Genomic DNA, 22,788 nt, shown 5'->3' with positions numbered 1-22,788 from the left:
AAGCGCTTATTTAACATCATTTACAATATGGTCAGACATTTTATAAATGGTAAAGTTGAGCTTCAGCTCATTTTTTTCATAGGTAAGTATAMCTGAAAGACACACAGTAGCTATATTGCTCATCTAAAAGTTAGAAAGGAAATGTTTAGAAAAAAAYTAAAATCTTAAAAAATTCATGTAGTAGATAAAAATTAAGTCTGCAAGATGTAAAAAGCCACTGAAGTCTAAGAGTATTAAGCTCTAGCTCAATAACAAAAAAAAAGGGGAAATATAGTAAGGAAAACAGCTTACCATTTCAGTCTGCGATACTGCTGCAAGAATAGAAGTTACACTTTCAGAAAAACATATTAAGCTTAAATGACATTTATTCTAGTTTTATTCCATTACTCCAAATATTTTAAATTTACCCCAGTCTCAATATGCAGTTAGCAACAGCTGACCTGTTCTGTAACAGCTAGCCAGTTGTACCTCCAGCCTTTTGCTTTTATCATCCCCTAACTTTATCAGACTTTCTTCATGCTATCCATTTCAACCAGCAACTTGTGAAAATAAACAGCTATAATACAAAGCACATTCCAGTTAAGAGAAAACAAAACAAAATTTTCAATTACACTTTCCTTTGCTTACTAGAAACCTATAAGAAAGGGGAAGGGAGGAAAAGGTGAGTCTCTGTGGGTATTTTTGTTTGTTTTGTTTGAATGAAAGTATCATAGAATCGGTAAGGTTGGAAGGGATCCCTGGAGATCATCTAGTCCAACTCCCCTGCTCAAGCAGGGTCACCTAGAGCATGGTAGAGAGGGCTGCATCCAGGCAGGCCTTGAAGATCTCCAGAGAAGGAGACTCCGCAGCCTCTCTGGGCAACCTGTTCCAGGGCTCCGWCACTCACAGRGAAGAAATTCCCCCTCACGCTCAGGCGGAACTTCCTGTGCTTCAACTTCTGCCCATTGCCTCTTGTCCTGTCACACAGGACAACTGAAAAGAGTTTGTCTCCGTCCCCTCGACACCCTCCCTTCAGGTACTTGTACACAYTGATCAGATCCCCCCTCAGTCTTCTCTTCCCCAGGCTGAAGAGGCCCAGCTCTCGCAGCCGTTCCTCATAGGGCAGGTGCTCCAGCCCTCTGATCATCCTTGTAGCCCTACACTGGACTCTCTCCAGAAGCTCCATGTCTCTCTTGTCCTGGGGAGCCTAGAACTGGATGCAGTACTCGAGATCAGGCCTCASCAGGGCTGAATAGAGGGGCAGGATCACCTCCCTCCACTTGATGGCAACACTCTTCTTAATACACCCCAGGAGACCATTGGCCTTCTTGGCCACAAGGGCACATTGCTGGCTCATGGTCAACTTGTCATCCACCAGCACTCCCAGGTCCYTCTCTGCAGAGCTGCTCTCCATCAGGTCAGTCCCCAGCCTGTACTGGTGCCTAGGGTTATTTCTCCCTAGGTGACTCTAAGGACCCTGCACTTGCCCTTGTTGAACCTCAGGAGGTTCCTCTCTGCCCAGCTCTCCAGCCTGTCCAGCTCTCTCTGAATGGCAGCACAGCCCTCAGGTGTGTCAGCCACTCCTCCCAGCTTGGGATCATCAGCAAACTTGCTGAGGAGGCACTCTGTCCCCTCACCCAGGTCACTGATGGAATAAGTTGAACAGGATGGGACCCAGTCCTGAGCCCTGGGGAATGCCACTAGCCACAGGCCTCCAACTGGACTCTGTGCCACTGATGACGACTCTCTGAGCTCTGCCTTTCAGCCAGTTCTCAATCCACCTCAAAGTAAGGTCACATCAAACATGAAAAGTTTTTTTTAAAAAAATYATTTCCTATAAATCTATTAGGTTTATCATCCATTCCTTCTACTAGGACAATTCCCATCAGTTTTGTCTCCTTCTGGCAAACAAGGTAGAGGAATGAGCTGTCACCTGGGCAGAGTTAAAGTCATTCATATGACCTTATAATATCCCAATACTAAATTTTAAAACTATAGCTCTGTATTTCTTCTTTTAAACACTTTTTCTAAAGTATTTCTGCTAACAAGTGACAAAAAAATATATTGACAGAAGAATTTGAAGATGTAATTAAGAAATCAGGTTTTGAGTTTTTTTGCTGGAATATCCAATGGAGAATCAAGAAAATCTCTTGAAAATAGAGGAATGAATATGCAAGACAGAACTGGGTAACTTAGTTAAACCAGACAAAAGACTACAAAAAAGTAACTGCAACATTAGCAAAACAGGTGTTTTATATCCTTTTTCCTTGAGATGGCAGACAAAGTTCTCAACCAAGGTAACTTGTTGCAAAGAAGACTGTACCTGCCAATCACTTATCGTACTTTTCCAAACAAAGAATTCCAGTGAAAATTATGTTATATAAGCTAAGAACATATAAGCTAAAGGATAAAATGATTCTTCTCTGCTTGGTTTTCAGKCAGTAGGTTGATATGAACATGTAATATTTCTACTGTCATATTCTCCAATGCATATCACAAGGCCAGGGGTGGAAACGAGGGAGTCACAACAGGCAGAGGGAAATAAAAATCTGCTATTAAAATCCACAAGCAGTTGAAGCACTGTGGGTAAGTTCACTACCAGGGATGTCAACTTGTAGTAATATTCATGAAAGGACAATCACCCATATGTACATACGACTACTAAAATACTACACTAAAGCAGCAATTAGCACCTGACTAAGGCAATCTCTAAACAGAACTGAAGTAAAATCCCAAATTTCCACCGCTCTTTCCAAATTTACATTTTATAAGACCTRAAAGCTTATTTTGATGTTGAGAACTCCAGCTTTTAGTAAACAAACACGGTTCCACAGTTGTTAAAAAAAAACAGTTAGCATTAATATATGAAAGCAAATTAAAATTACACTTCAGACAATCAGAATTAAGTATGTACTTTTCTGTCATGGCTAATTATATTAAAAACAAAATAATAATTTCCTTCAAAATTAAAGTTGAGAAGCGTTCAGGATGMACACTGTCAGAGAAATGAAAGCTAAACAGAAGAATGCATTTTTTAAACTTCCTTTGTTCTAAATAAGAGGTAAGCCATAAATCCTTCAAAACATGAAACAGTTTCAAAGCACAGGGCATATTAAACTCCATATCAAATAAATTGCTTCTTTTTCTTACCATTTAGCGTTTCCTCACATCTTTTAATCCAAACAGTAAAGGTATGATCTACATCTAGAAGAGACCAAATAAAGTAATATTAAAACTCTTCAAGCACCACATGTATTGCACAAAGGATAATTCATCAGAACTACCAATTGGAACAAGTTCAGCCTAAATCTGCACCAATTAATTAAATCATGGTACTATTTCCTAATATCTTCTGGTAACCTCGATCACTTCAGTTAAGCTGTAAGCACTTKTACACAACTCTATTTAACTCCCTTGTATTTAATTAACCTAAACTAATTTGCAGAACATTAAATTAGGCCTGAACTGACCCAAATCTACTTATCAGTTTCCAGTTTGCTTAATCACTATAACTCCAAAAGCAAATAGTACTATTTTAGCTGTATTTCCATTATTGTTTAAATTCTTTTTTTCCAAACATTCAGCCACATATTTCTCCTATCTAGAAAAGTATCAGAAGAGCTAGTCTGTTCCAAGGACAATCCAAAATTGTGAAAGTTTTCACAAGTACCAAATATTTTCTCCTGGTGGTTTCACACACAGTTTGTATGCACATCTAAGGCTTCAAGGATATTAGAAATACATAGGTGGCAGCTTCACGCTGTGAGTGAAAAATCACATAGTTTAGTAAAACCTTGATAGAAGCAACATGCTAACTTCCCAGATAGAAATTAATTAAATGAAACAGCTAAAAAGGTAGCAGCATAACAGTGATTATCTAATCCTTTCAGTAAAATTCCCAGAAAAAGCTTCAAGTTAGTAATATCATGGCTTTTTTATTAAAAAAAAAAACAGAGAAATTACAGCCAACCTCCTGGCAGAATGCTTGAAGATGACATTTGGGAAAAAAAATAAACAACAACAACAACAAAAAAAAAAACAGTACCCTGCCTGCATGCCCACTACTCCCCATGCAGCTCCACTGGGGTTCTGCAAACTATTAACCTTGACCTCCTCAAATATAAAGCGCTCATAAATTTTAAGGTATGCCTTAGGTTTTAAAATTGCTACTCCACCCCTCAGTTCTATTTTTCCCTTCCCTCATCTTTTGCCATCTGTACTGATCATTCTAGAAGCTCCCTATATTGTAAGTTACATAAATGTTATGTAATATCTTTTACTAACAGCATTTGACAGAAAAATGCAAGTAAGAMTATGATTGTCTTGACATTACAATATAGTCACTAGTAACAATTTTTTCCATTATCTTAGCAAATCCTGAAAAGACAATACCTATTTTCACAAAGAATTCTCCAAAACTGACTGTTAGAATGTTCTGCTGGGGGAAGCAGAGAGGGAATCTAATGGTTGCCTTCAACTACTTAAGTTGTAGTTACAAAAACAACAGAGTCAGACCCTCCTCAGAAGCATACAGGGAAAAGTGAGGAAGAGTATACAATACACAAAAGAAGTTCTGATCAGATAATGAAAAAAATTGTTTACAAAAGAACTACTCAAACACTGGAGTGGATTGCCCAGAGAAGCCCTGGAATCTTCATCCTTGGAAACATTTAGAAATCAACTCTAAAAGGCCCTGAGCAAACCTATGCAACTTCAAAGTTAACACTGCTTTTGGCCAGGTCATAGGATCAGATGAGCTCTAAAGCTGCCTTGCAACCTAGWTTATTCTGTAATTTTAAGATTTATTCCCCATATAACCCCAAAAGGTGTTGAACCTGGAAGGAAAGTTTATCAGATAAAAAACGAAATGAAACGGAATATAATCACGAACCTAAGCAAAGAAACTAAGTCAAGTTTACAACGACCCAGCTTCAGACTTTCAGCAGCAAGAATGTTCATCATTCAAGTACGGCCTATAGTAAGGCTGTTACACAAGACAAACCTTTCTATTACAAGTATCTGCCCTATTCTCCAAGAAGATCACTCCCAACCACTGCCTCCCAGCATATTTTATAATTTGAGAGAAAACTGACTCTAATTGCATTGTTCCTCCAAAGGACTAAACTTTATTAATAACTTTCCAGTTTAGAAGGCCTATCTTCATTTACTAAAACTCTACTAACTTTTAGAATATAAAAGAGCACCTAGTAACAATGTTTCTTCAAAAAGTTGGTACCTTCCACCTTCACAAAATTCATTAGGTGGTCACAGTCAAAAGCAAGACAACTTCTCCAGTATAATTATCCAAAACCCATATAACATGGTGAAAAACAGCAGACCACACTGAGTCTGAAACAGACCTTATATCAATAAGGAACAGAAACATGTCAGTGTGCTTGAACCACAGAAGTTCCACCTGAACATGACAGGGAATTTCTTGCCTGTGAGAGTGACGGAGCACTGGCACAGGTTGCCGAGTCTCCTTCTCTGGAGATCTTCAAGGCCCGCCTGGATGCAACCCTCTCTAACATGCTCTAGGTGACCCTGCTTGAGCAGGGAGGTTGGACTAGATGATCTCCAGAGGTCCCTTCCAACCTCACTGATTCTATGATTTTACTTGTGCCCCCTTGTGAAGCACAGAAACCAGCCTCACCAGYAAAAAAATCCCCACCACAAGAACTCACTACCAGGCAGCAATAGCAAAAATCTTCTCCTTGTACAACCCGCTTTGTGATGATGTGGCTAATTCTCCTATTGTGCTTTGTTAATTTTGCACTAGCTGCATTTAACTGGAAGTTAACTGTTTTGCCAAAAATTCTCACGCTCACAATTCTCTTACTTGGGATCCATCAAACATTCCAAAGAACTGCAAAAAGAAATTCTGTTACTGGCATAAATTTGTGAGTCAATTAGATAATACAAGGATAAGAATCAACTAACAGTTTGTATTTTAAAGACAATCTCCATCCTAGTCTCACAGTAGGTCATAAAATTTTGTAATGAGATGCAAGAAGCACAATAGAAACAAGCTTTTGATGGTAAAATAATCAGGAAAGACTAGGAAACTTCAGAAATGCTTCAACTGGGTAAATGGCAAAACGAAGGCAAATAAAAAGGTTATATTTCAGTGATTCTAAATTAGCTAAATATCACTCAAAGGAGTTTGATATCCACTGATTTGTCTACCAAGACATCTACAACTTAGTGTTCTCCTGAGGTTCAATAGAATGAAAACAAAGCAACACTGGCTGGTGTTCGTGCATTTTGGAAGAACAACTCCAACCAACAAACTAGAAAGGTGGTAAAAACCACACTCAAAAAACTCAAAATCAGTAGTGTTTGCTTGGGGTGGCAAGAATATGAAAAACAGAATTTTTGGCCTTGTCAGCCACTAACACAAGACCAAAGTGAGTAGTCTTCTAATTAAATTCAGGGGCCACAAGTTTGAGATGTATGAAAAGCAACCTACCAAGCAAAGAAAGCCACAGAAATCACTGGAAGGTATCACTTCCTTTCACAGGAAGATACTAAATAGTGAACTTGGCTAGATCCCAAAGACGCATTTATATTTATAATACACAAACAACTGGAAATAAAGACTACCTATCAAACTGAAAGGACTTCAAAATTTCTTAAACACACACCAGTGCTTCTTCCACAGCAGCCTAAGCTTAAAAATCCCAGTTGGTGCAATTCTACCCTCCACCTCACCTCTGTCCCGCTACTTCACTTCTGCTGGCTTCAGCAGTCAGACCTTCAGTGGGCTACTTCAGCACAGTAACTTCGGGGGGGGGGGGGGGGGGGGAAGGGAAGAAAAGTAATCTTCTGCAGACTTAATGTACTGAAAGAAAGGATTAAACAAGCAAAGGTGTGGGAGGGCATCAATTGGCAGCAAGCACTTAAATTAGCTTATGCTCCCATGGAACCACAGTTCTAGACCAAAGGAGCAGATCACTTATTTGGCAGAGGCAATAAAATTACATTTTTGCTGAAGTTTCAGGTCTCAGCGATTGTCACAGACAAAATAATGTACTAGAAAGATCTTAGACTCTTACAATCCTTATCAGATCAGTGCACTTTGTTCTGTGTAACTTTCAAGGTATTCTTACCATTTCTTTCTGCTGCTGGAAAGAGAGAGGAAAGAAGGAAGTCACGATTTTATTTCAAGGGTAGATGAGAAGGAAGAGAAGGGAGACTTACAACCATTTTGCAATTACTTCATTCTGTGCTTCCCTGTACCTTCCTCCTATCAAAGCTTTCTGTATTGAGTAATTTCTTTCCTAGTTCTCAGTCAGGTTGTCAAAAAGCTGTAATACTCCTCAAACTAGAACATGCACAAGAACAGTACTTAAATAAAAAGCTTCTGTAATTAAGCATAATTAACAAAAAAAGTAAAAAGCTATTTTGTAAATAGCAAGAAATCATTTTGTCAGTTCAAACGCRTATAAGTTGCATGCCCTTTATAAGAGTCCACCAAAGGGTGTAGCAACTAAGAAATGCCAGCTACAAACCTATTCTGTTTGGTAACTTTTCTGTGATACTTACTGCTATACCATTGTCACCATTTATTTTTTAAAATCCTGATTTTATTAAGCAAAACATCATAATTTTTTACTGGTTGCTTGCAATTTTGACACACATTTTTAAATTGCTTTATACTATCACACAGTAATTGCACTGAACTTCCCAAAAGCCAGACCTCTTCCATTTCAAGTGAGGCATCTATTCATTCATTCCTCAGTATAAAAAAACAAAGAAACAAACAMAAAAAACACAAAAAGCACCTTGGTCTTTCCTTTCAGCTAACACAATAGGAATTCTTCTCTTCTTAGTAAATGAGTATTGTGCACTTAAGTACTTTTAATACTTACTGTCCAACTTCTGTCCCTCTCTGAAAGACTCTAAAGCAGACGTGTAGTTCTTCATATGATATTCACCTAACCTGATATGAATAAAGAAAAATACACAGAATCAGTAACAACATTTCAATCTAATCCACATTCTGAAGATAACATTCTCAGTTTATATACTACATTAGTTACAGTTACAAACTTCAGACTATGAATTGTCTGAGAACTCCGCTTTTGAAGCAGCTGAGAGGTTAAGATAACAAGCCCAAACTCAAGGTGAAATCCTAAAAGAAATTTTTCTTAAAAAAACCCACACAGCTTCACAACAGATGTGTTACAAGTAGTACAGCATCAAATATATCCATTCATTGTGTTGCAAAAACCTTGTATAGAGCTGTAATTCAAATACGAGTATTGCCCTAGAAATTACTACATTATTCTCAAAGCACAATACAAGATACATACCCTTTCCTGAGAAAAGCTATAGCATTATTGGGGTTGAGTTCTAAAGACTTCTTTGCATCTGCAACAGCATCTGTGGAAAGTCAGTTTACAGATCAAAAACATTAATGTGTTATAAAAAGGAGTAAATTGTCTGAGTCTTTTTCCAATCAACATTTTTGAAGTGAAGTATGTTAGTTTTCTTAGCTCCCACACAAATTACACTGCTTGGATTAAATTTAGCCACAACTGATATGGATGATCCTTTCATTCATCTATGCAGCTTTGTGAAAGATGAAGTAACTTTCATTTATTCAAATCCTCTACTTAGATCTGATTGGTAAATCACTTTCATAATGGAAATAACAATTAGACCAAAGCTTTAGTATTAAATTAATCTTTTTCCCAAGCATTATTCAGTTATYACATTCCTACCATAACAGAATTCAGTCTCTACCAAGAGACCACACAAAGCTGGAAGACGATTACGACACAGAGTTTAAAATCTACCTGAGAAGTCTACTAAAAATTAGCTGCCCAGACAGCCTTGTGCTAAAAATCAAATGAAAATCCAGGACTGCAGAACAACAAATTCATTGGTAGTTCTGCAGATACAAAGCAAATAAAGATGAAGAAAGCTACAAAAGTATACTCTAGCTATAATAACTGTCAATTAAGTTATAGGTAAATTTATTATTACTGTATTAATTGCAGATCTAACACATCTTCTGTAAAAATTGTTTCATAATACACTTGTAAGGGGATTATCACTTTAAAGTTGTTACCAGCATAATTCTGTAGAAGAATATAAGCATAAGCTCGTTGACAATAATAATCAGCATCATCTGGACTCTTTTCCAAGGCTGTTGTCAGTTCCTGTAAAGACAGATTAAAAAAAAATAAAAAGAAAAAAAAAAGCAGTATCTTAGAATACACCTATTCCTTAGTGAGAAGGAAATAGGTTTTTCAAATACCTTAACCACAAAGTCTAGCATGTAGCTGATCCTCTATATTCCAAAGAGCTGCCTACAATTTTCAGCACATCTGTACACAGGTCTACAGAGTATGAGAAAGCACTGGGGTGCTAAGGATTTGGAAATCAACATGAGGAATGTCAAAACGCTTGTGCGGTGATAACATACCATAACACACGATGAACACATTGTATGAGACTGCTGAACACGGGAGATTGTTTTGAAGCGTGCTGAGGAAGAAAAGTAGGAGAATGAAAGACCTATACAGCACAGCGATTGCAGGAAATATTGTTGAATAACGGAAATAAGCATCAAGTAGCCCTTTCTTAGTGGAATGACAGGGTTGGCAAATTGAAGTAATTAAAACATACTCTGCATGAGAAAAAGTTTCTTACATTCTGCACAACAGAACGAAATTACAATGGCTCAACACACACCCCTGGAAAGAGCGTTCAGCTCCAGTTCTCCCAGTACTCAAGAAGGTTGCTAGAAGGTGGTAAATCTTCCAAAACCACTACTGTACATCACTATAGTACAATAACTGTACTTTCCAAGTTGCCTGGATTTCTACTCAGAAGCAAGCAAGCACAAAGGAGGCTAAGAYACAGGTTTTAAACATACATAAATGTTAATTCAGTACAGCTGCCAAAACACGGTTCCACTGAGCTATAGAAAGGAGGAAGAGTAGAAGACCCTAGCTTAGTTCTAATTTAGATAGGTGGGTGTCTTGTTCTAGTTCATTTGCTGTCAAACAAGTGCTTACGTCAACAAGGAATTAAGTGACCAAAGCAGCTTCTTTTGTCAGCAGTGTGAGTTCACATCAGTGTGGAAATATTCAAGTCTCCACACAATTAAAGYGTGCAGATCTGAAATCTTGGGCATCTCTGAAGAAGTGGAAGGTAGTAGAGAGCCATAACAAAAAGCAGTACTTGCTCTACTTATACAAATGCTCTCTTAAGAACTGAAGCCATTCAAGAGAAGTCATCACTGTATGATGAGAAATATATATAGTTAAAGGTGTTCCATACAGGAAAGACACAAGGCAACTGATGTATTAGAATGGGGCCACATTATGCAAATAGATGTAGTACAGCATCTGACCCTCAAAATCAGGMGAATTTGTATGAATTAAAGGCAGTTTAATCTGCTGAATCACTTGTGTCTGAATTCAAGAGGCTCACCATTCCTGCATCTCATACAGCAAAACACTTCACTGAAAGACTGAATGAATGTTTTGTTCCAAGAGTTAAAAATTTTAACATACAGTTCTTATTTTATTCTAAGTCATTACCACTTACACTGCAGAGCATTTTACAAATGAAAAAAACAAAAAGAAGACATGATTATTCCATAYGATAGACTACTTTTTCAACTTAAAATGACAAAAAAGGCCATTAAGAAGTTCACAGCTTTATCATTTAGACTTCTGAGAGGGCATTTAGGCATGGAATGATGACATTTTAGTTGCATCAGATCCAGGCTAGTGTCTTTGAGGACGCAGCTACAGCCAGCTGGTGGAGAAAACCCAAGCATGCTCTTCAGGRTTTAAAGGAATCAAAAGTCCTGGGGGTACAGGGCAAGAATGCCATACTGACTGGACATATGTCCTGTCAGGTATGGAAGCATTACACAGCACAGGTGCTCCAGATTATAAATGCTTAGTATATGAGCTAAAGACCACACCTAAGATCAAGTAAACATGGTATACAACTTCTAGATTCAAGCTTCTAAGTCATCATGATGCTGCACTGCATTATGGGACCTACCAGTTCAGAGATTATCAAATATCATCTGCCTATTAACATGTGTATTAAAAAAAACCACAAAAAACAAGTGACAGCTAGTATCACTGTAAAAATCACATAATGTCTATATAATGTGCTATACATTGTTTTGAAACTAGTTAAAAAGCTTCTTATACAAAGTCACTGAATACAAAAGAACTGAAAAATGAACAAGTCAAGCAAAGAAACTATGCTAAAACAAGAAAAAGACTACAGGCATGTTCCAGTAAGTTCAGTAAATCAACACTTTCAAAGGTGGTTTGTTTACAACTGGAAATTCAATTTTTTAAACCTTGTTTTTACCATACCAAATATATCTGGTTATGTCCAATCCCATTTTAGATGTCATTTACCTTCCAAAAAAGTTTTGCAAGCTACAGTGTAAGCCTTGAATAACTAAAATTTAGCTACGCGATTTCATTATGAGAAACAATTAAGTTTCATCTTATGCCCCATCCACTTCCTTCCTTCAAGCAGAGCTAACTATTTATATCTTCTCCTCTTCCAGGGTATGTTATACAGAAATACCTATCTATCCTTCATGTCTGTCTTCTTTTTAACCTTTCCTTTTAAATAAAAAGCCCATTTGAAAATGCAYTGACCCAACTTAACAGGTAGCATATATAAAAAGGAAAGGAAAAACTGAGAGCAGAATAAAAACTAATAAAGATTAAGTTTCTTCAGTAACTAGATCAATTACGATTTTTGTACTTAAAAACCTAAGCTTATTTACATACAGTCGCCTATATGGAACAAAGTTCTTTTTTACTGTCTTTCTCAACACAAGCAGTATGAACGTTTTGACAGAAACGTGCCGAACCCATCCTTAATCAGACTTTCCCCCCTGGGGAAAACACTCCAAACTACCAGCTGGCGAAGAGGGCAACTGTAAGAAACTTTAGATTTCCCCTCACTCCYAAGAGCGACATGACACGCCGCCTCACCCCCAGCACTTCGGCTTCCCCACCCACCAAACGCCCCCTCCCCTCYCTCGCCGCCGAGCAGCGAGGTGCACTTCATCTGGGTACGCCAAGACGGACGGCGGSGGCGGGCGGCAAGCCCCCGCCAGCCCTGCGCTCCCCGAAGCGGCTCGGGGACGCCGGAGGAGCCCCGGCGCCCTCCTCGCGGCGAGGGACGGACGGACGGAGGGAGGGAAGAGGCAGAGGGGGGAGCAAAGGCGTCGAGCCGCTGCCCGGGGCCGCGCCGCCCTCCCGCCGGGCGCGGCCCCCGCCGCTCACCTGCGCCGCTGCCCCCGGGTCCCGGTCGATGTCCGCGTCCGAGAACCTGCCGAGGAAACACGAGGGGGTGAGAAGGCAGGAGGGGGCGGGCAGAGGACGGAGGGGAGGGGGGCAGGAAGGGGCGCTCACCGCGGGGCAGCCGCTCCCGCCGCCGCCATGCCGCCCGCCGCCCCCAGGAAACTTCTCGAGTCGCCGAGGCACCCGCACAACAGTCCCCAAGGCCGCAGCCGCGCGCGCGCAAAGGCTGGCGGGATGCATCGCGGCTAGCCCGCCCCGCGGTCTCCTCCCGCGCGCCTCGTGACGGGGCGAGGCGGCCATTGCTACCGAGGCAAACGCAACCGCCTTCCGGCCACAGAGTTGGAGCTCCGGTCGTGTCAGAGGCGCCCTTAAGCCCTTCCTGCTCGCCCCTTCCTTCCCCCGCGGCGGGTGGGGACGCGGCCCGGCGCGGTGTGCGCATGCGTTCCTCCGCGCCGCGGGAGGCGTGGGGAGATGGCGGCGTGGGGGCTGTCAACGGTTCTGTCCCCGATCAAGTTCGCCCCAGGCTCAAGAGCCAGAGAGCTGTCCGGAGAGGAAGGAGAATGATTTTCATTTAGGGTTTGTTACACAACAGAGTCTTCTGTTAAAGACATGCCGTTACTGTCTGGCTGGAGGTTTTCTGCCAGCCTGACTACACTACTTCTCCAAAAGACCTAAGCTAAACTGACAAAATTGTTTTTCTGTTGGCATAGCTGCATCTATGGCAAGAGGTTTTGTTTGCAAAGTTGTAATCTTAGTGATTTTTTTTTCTCTATTTCTAGCAAATATGTGAGCAAAACACCCCTCTCCTCAAATACTGTAATACCAGTCAAGACTTAAGTTTTCCTCAGGCTTCTTAGTGTTATGAAATATTTGTATTACAGGATAAAGTCCCTGTTTTGCAACCTAAAAGTATCCTCCTTCCCCAGTGCTTTTTGTCAATTTGAAATATAAAGTCCTCAGGATAAGAACTGTATCATGTATTTTTCCAATGCTTATCCCCATTTCTAGTAACATTGTCAGCATTGTATTTATTTCTGTGGGTTTTTTTTTTTTTCATTAACAGTAACAAAAAATATTAGGACTGCACTTCTGCAACACAAGAGCTCCTCAAGCAGAGAGTGCAGTTCTAGTACTTAAGTTCCCTAGATGCAAGGAATGCTGCCAAACAACTACCAGTCACTTGGCATCAGTCACTTCAGTTTGTGTATTGCCAGTCTTTGAAAAGGGGGTGAGATGCAGGGATTTGTAGGTCAAAGCCTAATTGCAGGGGAGTAAGAAAGAAAAAAAAAAAGCCACACATCCAGCTAAACAAGGCAGCTTTAACCACCAAGAAACAGGACAGCTGTGGCAGAGAACTGCTTGTTAGGTACAGTTTTTTAAGAGTTATTTCTATTCAGCTAGACTAGACTATCTCTAGCACAGTCTACTTCCGTCAGTTTTTGTAGTACTCTGTTTAATTTTAACCTTAGGAAAGAATCAATAAAACTCCTAGATAAATTCAGTTAGGGGAAGTGGCGTTTCTTGTAATTTTGCATTCAATTAATTTTACTAGGCATTATGTTCATTTATAATCCACATTCTCCTGAAACATCTTGTAATATTGCTAGGTTTTGGCCCTGTAGTAGTTTGGGCCTACAGTAGTGTTATACAAGCTACAAGGACCTTTGCGATAAATAGCCCCCCCAGAATTACACTTAAAGTTTTGGGTTGTTTGTTTATAATTTACTGAGAAGTGACAGAAGAAGTTGAAGTCCAAGTCCTGGGCTTAGCTCAATTTTCATTTGAGCTATGAAAATGTACAGTATTGCTCCTTGAAGGGGTACAGTGCCATCGCAAGCTCAGACACACAGCACGTTGGTGCATGCCAGTCTGAGTTCAGAACTGATTCACAAATTGCTCACTTGCTCATGTTCCACCACAGGCCCGCACTGATTAATCATATTGTCCTGTATTTCGGTGTATTTTGGAGATTTATAATGAACATCAAAACACTGTATTAATATAAAAACATTTTAAGAGTAAATACAGAAGTGTTTTTCCATTTGATTTATTTTCATAATAAACCAATTAAAAATACAAAAGACAAGGACCCAAGGTTCAAAGGGTTCCATCATTTAAAAATTTGTCTTTTAAATACAAATTCACTCTGTAATATGAATACATATAACATTAGACCTCTAAACATAATGATCTTATTTGCATCTATCAAAAATTTGTATGGAAACAAATTAGCTGAAAAACTTCCTTGTGACATTGAATGTACATTATTTACAATCAAAAAAGAACTCTTAGCAGTACTAATTTCAGAACACCTGCATAAATTGTATATATTTCATTTCCCTCCCCCCTTACAAAATAATCTGAAGTAGAAAGCAAAATTGTTAAAAGTCACAAAATGGCATGAAACATTTGCACCTGTAGTGATGCCATTAGTTTCTGTAATTAAATATATCTGATGTTTTCGTATAAAATACAGACCTGGCATTGTCCATTACTGGAATAAATGTTTTGTGTACTCTCAATAGGAGTGTATATTTAATTTTGCACACACGAGAGCGTGTGTTGCAAAAAAATGCAACAAGAGGATATCTGGTTATCACTGTCCATTATTCAAAATCTAAATCTGATGTAATTCACTGGTAAGAAATAGATACACTTGATCATAAAAAATTCATACACATGGAATGAAAATGTCCCATCAAAAGTAAAAATAACTGTTGCTTCAAAAGTTAAGTGATACATGTATGGATTAAACAGAAAAAGGTTATAATAATGTTATTGCAATGTAAATTAGCAACAGACTGAAAACTTACAAATATGTAAGAAGTTTGGAACTTTGGCCAAAAACCTCAAGAGAAAGTCTTCATAGCATAAAAAGCATGTTCCTTCATGCTTGTATTTTGAAACATGAGTAATATGTGATTTGATTTATATGATAACATTTAGCAATTAACAGAAAATCAAACCCGTTCTAAAGCATGAATTATACCAATTAACTGCAGAAATTAAGTAGCTTTGTAACATCTGCTTCAGAATCAATTCATATATACATAACTGAAAAGGTCCCATCACATTTATGAAAACAATCATCCACAGGGTCTTTATTTATTTATTTATATGAACTGGGTTCCAATGACTCATTTTCTTGTTTCACTTGCACGTTAGATGGGAAACCATTTGAACTGGATACTACCATCACAAAAGGTTGCTGCTGGATTCTCTGCTCTGACTGCTCAGTATCATCTAATTCTTCACTGTCTTCTTCTTTTACCGCTCCTTGTACGCCAATCTGCTTAGTTTCTGGTGCTTTAATAACTGAAGTGATCACAGTGCTTGACGGATGAGCTACCATCTGCGAATTGCTAGGAGAAAAAGTTACCACTGGGGTAGTGGCACTGAAGGATGGAGATGAAGCCATGTTGACTGTTCCATTGCAAATTGTCTGCACGCTGCTGGTGAGAACCTGCTGAACTTGTGCTGGGCTCAGCACGATTGACGAAGAAGGGGAGACTGGCTTCTGAGACTGTAGCATGACATTTTCTTTAAGAACTGTCATGGGTTGCGAAGTCGGAATGGCTTGTAAAATAAACTTTTGGGGCGTCGTAGCTGAGGCTGGATCTGTGCTGGCTATCACTGTAGTCAGAGGCACTGTCTGGAGTGTTACAGTATGCAGCTGCTGATTTCCAGGAGAAACAACCACTGGAACCTGGGTTGGAGTCTGTAAAGTCCTATTCAGATTAGAAAAGAGTGCAGGGTCAGAATACTTCCACTCTGAGTTTTTAAAAATGATTATACTCCTACTATTAAAAAAGATCACTTGGCATCACAAGCATTCAATTATTTTTCTAATGATTCCAAAAAGGGAAACGCTCTCATAACAAAACACCCCCCCCAAATCAGTAACATATTTCCTTAAGCAAGGGTGTGTCTTTGAGACATTCAGTATTTCATGAGGAAACCTGGGAATCAAATCGAGTATCTCATCGCAGGCATCAACAAACCCTACGTGAGTATCATCGATTTCACAAGGTACGCAGCTGAATTAAATCATAAATCAGGCCTCAATTCTCCTACCATCCACGTATGTGTGTAGCTATATAAACACAAGCATCTGCACTGTAATGGTGAGTGTCATCATGATCTTCTCAGGCTTTCAGGATACACTGGTTTCCCTCTGTCTGCCAGACTTACGCACTCCTAAGGGTAAAGCAATGGACCAGAATTTGCCCCACAGAAAAAGTTTAAATTAGCAATGATTCCATCGATTGCAGGCTGACAGACCTGGGTACCATATTACTTTCTATACAGGTACAGCTGAGAGCACAAACTTAGAAGACAAACAGCCACATCATCGAAGTATACAATGGAAAACGGTGATTTAGAAACACGACTGAAGCACATGCGCTTCAGTCCTGCAACATACCTATGTTTAAACACAAACACACACACACACCACCCTCCTGGTGAAGTGAATGATTTCCAGAAGGAAGAAAGGAAGAAAGGGAAACTACTTTTACACTGTTCCCACAGTATTTGTATTGCTATATCTCATTCCTTTTGCACTTTTATTTTTAGCACCTTACAGATAAAGGTAATTTTGCAATGCTATGCTTATTTTTGAACCTGTAATTTCTGAGAATGGTTTACTCCACATTTACTTTTTACAGTCCTGAGTCTCCATCACTTCCCTCTTTCCCCCTCCAAGTTTCCACTCTGCTATTTGGCTGTTTTCTCCAACCTATCATGCCACATTGTCCCTGACAATTTTTCTCTCTCCTCCTCCATACTCTGCAAAGTTCTCTCTGACCTTCCTGCTTCACTTCACTGTTTTCTCCTGCCAATCTTCCTCTGCTTTTTCGGTCTTAACCGCTCATTCATGTTTTCTTTAACATATTTGACACTAAGCGAAAATAAACATAACTGTCTCCTCCTAGCTTATTTCTACCTGTTGAAATCATTTTAGATTGAAAAGACACTTACCTTCAATATTTCTGCTTTCAAGACCATGGTGCATGCTCTCCCTTCTAAAAGTTTGATTCTCAGTTAGACTGTAAGAGTTGCCTACTATCTACCCTTCAATGTCCTCCTTTCTATAGTCCCAGCCAACTGGTACCAACTTTTACAGCTCTGTGAAATCCTACTTGCCTGAGTTTTTCTACTGGCCACCAAGATCAGACTCAGCATAATCAAAACTTCCACTCAAAAAACCTGTTCTTGTTGTTATTGTTGCAACTAAAGCTTACCAAAGTGGGCAGGATTTAACTGATGCTGAAGCTAGGGGCAATGTGCAGGCAGATATTCCAATGGCGTGGGGAGCTCTGCTCCCCTTTTCCACAATGCAGCAGCCAAGGCGAGTGAAGTAACCCTTGTAGAAGCCTTCTCAGGTCTCAACCTCAGTCCTCTGGGGAAGGCCTTTCTCTAACCTCCAAAGATTCCCCCAGCAAAAGCAACTCCAGTAACCCATCTGGTATCAAGCTGAGAACACATCAGCTGCCTCTTCCTTAGCATCCTCCAGCAGCTAGTTCCTGCTGCACACAACTCTTCCCACCTCCTATGTGGGCTTAGTAATATAAGAAACACAATCCCTTATCTGTAGCTTTCTCCTCAAAGGAAAGAAGCCAGCAGTTCCTGGACTGTCTCTATAGCAAAACAATTCTAAATATTAACCCGTGAGGCTTCCTTGCAAGTCACATCAGAAAGACCATATAGCTAGGATGCAGAAGCTGACATGTCTAGTATCAGCATGTCTGACACTTGAGTGCAGAGGGGCAGCTGATGGGCACAATCTTGAGCTGCTGGGTCACATGATAGGGGAGAGAAGCCAAGAAAAATGCTTATGGAAATGGGCTGGCTGGGAAGCTGTGGAGCAACCACTTCCTTCTCTCCAACTTCTGGATTTCATGCACCAGGCTGAAATAGGTGCTGTACAGGAAAAGCAAGCAATGGAACTTACAGTGCAAGGCTCAGACTGACAGCATCAGGATCACCAGGTCTGCTAAGGTTATCAGACCTATATATTTCTTTTTAAATATCTCCCCTTGGAGTTTGATAGAATAAACACACACACACACAGATGTCCATGTGCAGCTGCAGAAGGATGTCCACTATCTCTTTTTTTTAAATAATGTGAACCACCTACAATTTTAAACAAAATTAAAGTAAAATCAAAGTGTCACATAGATGCAGTTCAAACAACCCATGAAAGTTCATGCAGACCAGCTAAGGAATAAAGATAGTTGACACTTGCCCTTAGAAAAGCCTTAAAAGTATCTGAGTAAGAGAGCGTGTACTGAGGCAACTCCTTAATCCACAAGGCAACCTACTTGTGCCCGAAGAATCAACACCAACTGAATAGCTGCAGCTTTGAAAAGCAGCTGCTGAAGCTGCCAGCCCTTGCTAGTATACTGTGCAAGTATTACTTTGAAGCTATTCTCTTGCTCTTTAGCTGTTTTGTTTAAATATCAAATAGCAGTTGTGGCTGCAGATAACCTCAGAAATAGGAACTGGATGTAATCAACGCAGAGAGCATTTTGCAAAGCCCTAGGAACAATAGCTCTGAGAGCACTGAACCAAAGCATTTGTCTCAGCATGCAGTAATAATCATTTAGGTGTTGATGTATAAATCATTTTATTTCTCACAAAAACAAGACCTGTACCTGCACATCATACTGTGAGTAGTATTTTTTTTCCAAATGCTTTGTTTTCTCCCTCAGTTAAAATGGTGTATAGTTGCTTGGGGAAGGCATCTGGCAGATGAGTGTACAAGCACAGGATTAAGTCACATACAGCACCATAAAATGTGTTGTCATTTGTGGTAGAAGTCAAGCAGAAATTTTGGCTCAGTTGGTAACACTAAGACAACTGTGTTCACAGACTGAAATCTAGCTGCTCAGATCTGCCTTGAGTATCACTGAAGAAAATATACAGGTTAATTTACAGATTTTCCTTGGTTAATCTTTTTATCTGTTTGTTTTACCCCCCCCCCMAAAAAAAAAAAGATATACACAACTCAAGATAGTTTGGGCTAGATTATTCTAGATGTTTTTAAATGTATGTTCTGCTATACTTCTGAATTCAACTGTCAATTCASTAACATTCTCCATAGTTAAAGCTACAAATTTGTTGGGTGTTACTTTAAAAGTTCCTCTTGAAGTTCCAAAAAGAACAACATTAAGCAATACTGATGAAAAGGAAATGCTGCCACTAAACAGTCTGGTTACTACTGGGAAAACAATGACAAAAATCATTCTGAAGTCATTTTAGCCTGGCAGAAAATAAGAAAAAATCTATTTCTTAGTTTATTTGGTACCATTAATAGTCTAGAACTGTGCAACATCACATTAGCTCATCATGAGGTGAATAGTGATAAAGCAAGCACTAACTGACAGATAGGAAAAGCAAGTTTATTCATGGTAATTTATTTGTGAAACTTCTGAAGTAGAGAAAAGATGCGAAAAGATACAAAAAATGTTAAGCTACAAGCCAAGGTAAACAAAATATTTCACAGTACAACAAGCAAATGAAACTAGGCAACATTAAGAAATACATAGAGAGAGGTAACAGAAGGAAATTTCCTTCATCAACATACATAYTATTCAATCTACAGCTATAGGGGAAAAATTGGCCTAGACATAAAAGGGCAAATTTCCAGGGACTTTCCCAATTTATTTAAATAACTGGTTACAAACAGCTCATTCAGTCAACCTAAGAGCAGCAAGGGAGTTGACAGGGTGGGGTGCACTAGATASAACCACTTCAAATGCCTGAGTCAAGAGGCAATCTCTTGAGTGAATGTAAGAAGTATCAGCCAAATGCGCAACATGGGCGCTCTACCAGCATTGCAAACCACAACTGTACTTGTTTACCTTATCCTCAAAGAGTTGCCAACAAGATGGTAAATACTTCACCCCAATGTATCACAACCATAGTCGTTTTACAACGCAAGATTTGTGTATAGGAGCTAACCAGTCTAGCTATAGATGCCTGCAAGATGTAGAAAGGTACTTGATTTAACACAAAATCTTCGCATACCCTCCTCCTAAGTAAGGACAGCACTTCCCTGTTCTTGTCTAGCCCTTTGTTCAGAGAAGATAATTTATTATATCATGAGGACGGAGACAGAGGACTCAACTCTCAAGTCCTGTGTTATTTTTACTAACCCACAGGGTCTATACAGCCCTCTTTCCACAAAGTGTATGTAAAAACATAACCACAGTCACTTGAAAAGACTCTTAACTTGTGCTACTTATAGAAAGCTGCAGAAACCCCACCTCTTTCCACAGTGACAAATACATCTAAATATAGTCCTTGAAGATAGTTTCTTACTGTGCAGAAACAAAATGAATTGATCTAGATGGTTTTAAGTCTCTCCTGCCTTGTTCCTACCTACTACAGAAATTAATTCAGAAACCCAGTAAAGACCTCTCTTCTACCACAGGAAAATCAAGTAAAAGTGGAAAGTTATAAACAAAATCTTAAATAAACTTGATAGGAGCTGATGCTGTCATAACAGTGTCTTGAGAAATGCATCCCCTTGTAAGCTAAATCAGTGCTTCTTATAGAAGCTGAGATCACATCAGCCTAGTTCTGACCAGCACCTTCCTTAGGAAGGGCATTTTCCTCTCATCCTCAAACTTGGGATGTAGTGCAGCCATCACTTAAAAGAGCACAGAGATCAACTCTTWCCAGCAACTCCTCTGCTTTCCTCCCTGTGGGGAAGGCTTGAGCAGTGGTGAGATCCAACAGTGTTTGCTAGCTAGTGTGTTAAAACAGCTTCTAGTTCAGGCTTTCCTTTGGAGCATAAAGATGCTGTACTCAGAGGTCTACCATTGACTGCAAGCAGAGGCAAAGCATCTGCACTGGCTGATCAAAGATGGACTTTCCACATCAGTCAGGAGATGCTGCTGATCACCTGGAGTCCTCAGCAGGTCTCATATTTGGCTAACGTTCATGTTCTCCCCCTAGTGCCAGAGGGCCCTACCAACACTGTCACTCATGATAGCTTTTATTCAGCATACCTGTAAGAGTAACGGAGTCGTCCTAGGCTACAACATTAGCTGATGTCTTGCAGATTTGAATCTCTTTCTTATTCAAGGAAAAAAACATTGAATATAAGAAAGCAAATGATTAAGGCAAAATCTGTGTAGTACAGTGCCAGACTGGTTCCCTGTGTCTGTGCGGCTATGCATGCATAATCAAAGGGATATATAGATGGGATGGAAGTTATTACACATCACAACAATGATATTCACTGCACAGCTTACACAAGTTAATGTCTATACTAGACACAAGATGAAGAAAATATTTCAAATGAAATGCCAGCTGTAATCACATTTTCTGTGTTGATAAATGCACATTTGACAAATCTGTGTATTTTTCAGTATCAGAATAGCTGCAGCCATATTGCCACAGTTAGTTTACATCATAGCCTGGACACGGTCATGCTTACCAGCTGGCTATGAAACGACAGCAGAAAGCACACGTGTGTGCTGGGGGTAGGCATGACACTTGGGTTAATTACTCCTGGTTATCAGGACAATCCACTATATTGGGGTATGGTTGACTTCATCGCTGTTCTTGCACTGAAGGCTCTCAGACAGAAAAACAAACAAACAAACAAACAAAAAAACCCCACCCCCACAACATGATTCCCCTTCAGCTAGTTCCTTCTCTGAAATGAGGATCTTGCTGCTGTGGTCCACACTTGTGTCACCTTCAGGATGGATTACTGCAACATTTTCTACCTCAGAGTTTGCAAAAAGGTCAATATGGGAACTGGGTGAGTCATCATGCAGTAGCTCCCCAGTTCAAAGTGAGTGCAGAATATCCCATTGGTTCTCTGTGATCTGTATTAGTTTTTCCTCAGCTACAGAACAGAATCAGGATACTTGCCTTATGACATGGTCAGCCCAAGCTATCACAAAGACAACTTGAAAATACAGAAAAGAAACAATCTATTTAAAACCTGAAGTTTGCTAAAGAATTGCTAAAGACAGATAACTAATTCAAAATTTCTCGGTATACAGAGCTGCCAGCCAGAAAATTGAGCTATGTCCCATACAGTTAGCAAGAAGTCAATAGGCACATATTTAATTTTAAATTACAAAAATCATCCTTTCTGAATTGTTAGTAATATAAGAACTTCTTTCTACTATGTAGAAGACACTCTATCTTAAATCACTACTACTGTATATTAAAGATAAACAAATGCAACTCAGAGTCTGCATCCAGGACACTGGTTATTCAAAGGAGATTCAACGACCTAAACATAAGAGTGTTAGAGCTCTCTGTAAGATGTCCTAGACTACTCATGACAGAGGTCTTACAGGAGACTTGTACTTTCTAGAATAATAGAATAGATATCCTCTGGCTCAGAAGGACTCTGTAAGTATGGAGCTGAATCTCAAGTCTATTTTAGTGCCACCAATTCCAAGGTAGAACTCAAGTTCCTCTGATAAAATACCTGTATAGACCAGAGATTTGGAAGTGCAAGTAAAAAAAAAAA

General features: G+C 39.5%; 2 protein-coding genes across 6 annotated transcripts in view; both read right to left on the bottom strand.

Annotated features, from left to right (window-relative positions):
* The window catches only part of SUGT1 (SGT1 assembly cochaperone of MIS12 kinetochore complex), a 33,331-nt gene extending 20,807 nt beyond the window's left edge, over window positions 1-12,524 (bottom strand). Inside the window, exons 1-7 of one of the 2 annotated variants that reach the window (XM_085309481.1) lie at window positions 12,396-12,506; window positions 12,267-12,312; window positions 9,056-9,146; window positions 8,295-8,364; window positions 7,851-7,921; window positions 3,130-3,183; window positions 292-311 (exon numbers count right to left, since the gene is read on the bottom strand). In XM_085309481.1, coding sequence (XP_085165607.1) covers window positions 292-311; window positions 3,130-3,183; window positions 7,851-7,921; window positions 8,295-8,364; window positions 9,056-9,146; window positions 12,267-12,312; window positions 12,396-12,424 — 381 coding nt within the window. In that variant the 5' untranslated portion in view covers window positions 12,425-12,506. Of the gene's footprint in view, window positions 1-291; window positions 312-3,129; window positions 3,184-7,850; window positions 7,922-8,294; window positions 8,365-9,055; window positions 9,147-12,266 lie in introns of both variants that reach the window. The other variant, XM_085309480.1, reaches the window with a different exon arrangement.
* A 1,827-nt stretch (window positions 12,525-14,351) lies between these two features.
* ELF1 (E74 like ETS transcription factor 1) overlaps window positions 14,352-22,788 on the bottom strand; it is a 92,107-nt gene continuing 83,670 nt past the window's right edge. For all 4 annotated transcript variants that reach the window (XM_085309478.1, XM_085309477.1, XM_085309475.1 and 1 more), the window contains one exon: window positions 14,352-16,012. In XM_085309478.1, the coding sequence (XP_085165604.1) occupies window positions 15,394-16,012 (619 nt within the window). In that variant the 3' untranslated portion in view covers window positions 14,352-15,393. The remainder of the gene's footprint in view (window positions 16,013-22,788) is intronic.

This window comes from Rhea americana, unplaced genomic scaffold, assembly GCF_003343005.1.
Source record: "Rhea americana isolate MKP2758 unplaced genomic scaffold, rheAme1 scaffold_3, whole genome shotgun sequence".
In the NCBI taxonomy this organism is placed as follows: Eukaryota; Metazoa; Chordata; class Aves; order Rheiformes; family Rheidae; genus Rhea; species Rhea americana.
This window is presented reverse-complemented; position numbering and strand designations above follow the sequence as displayed.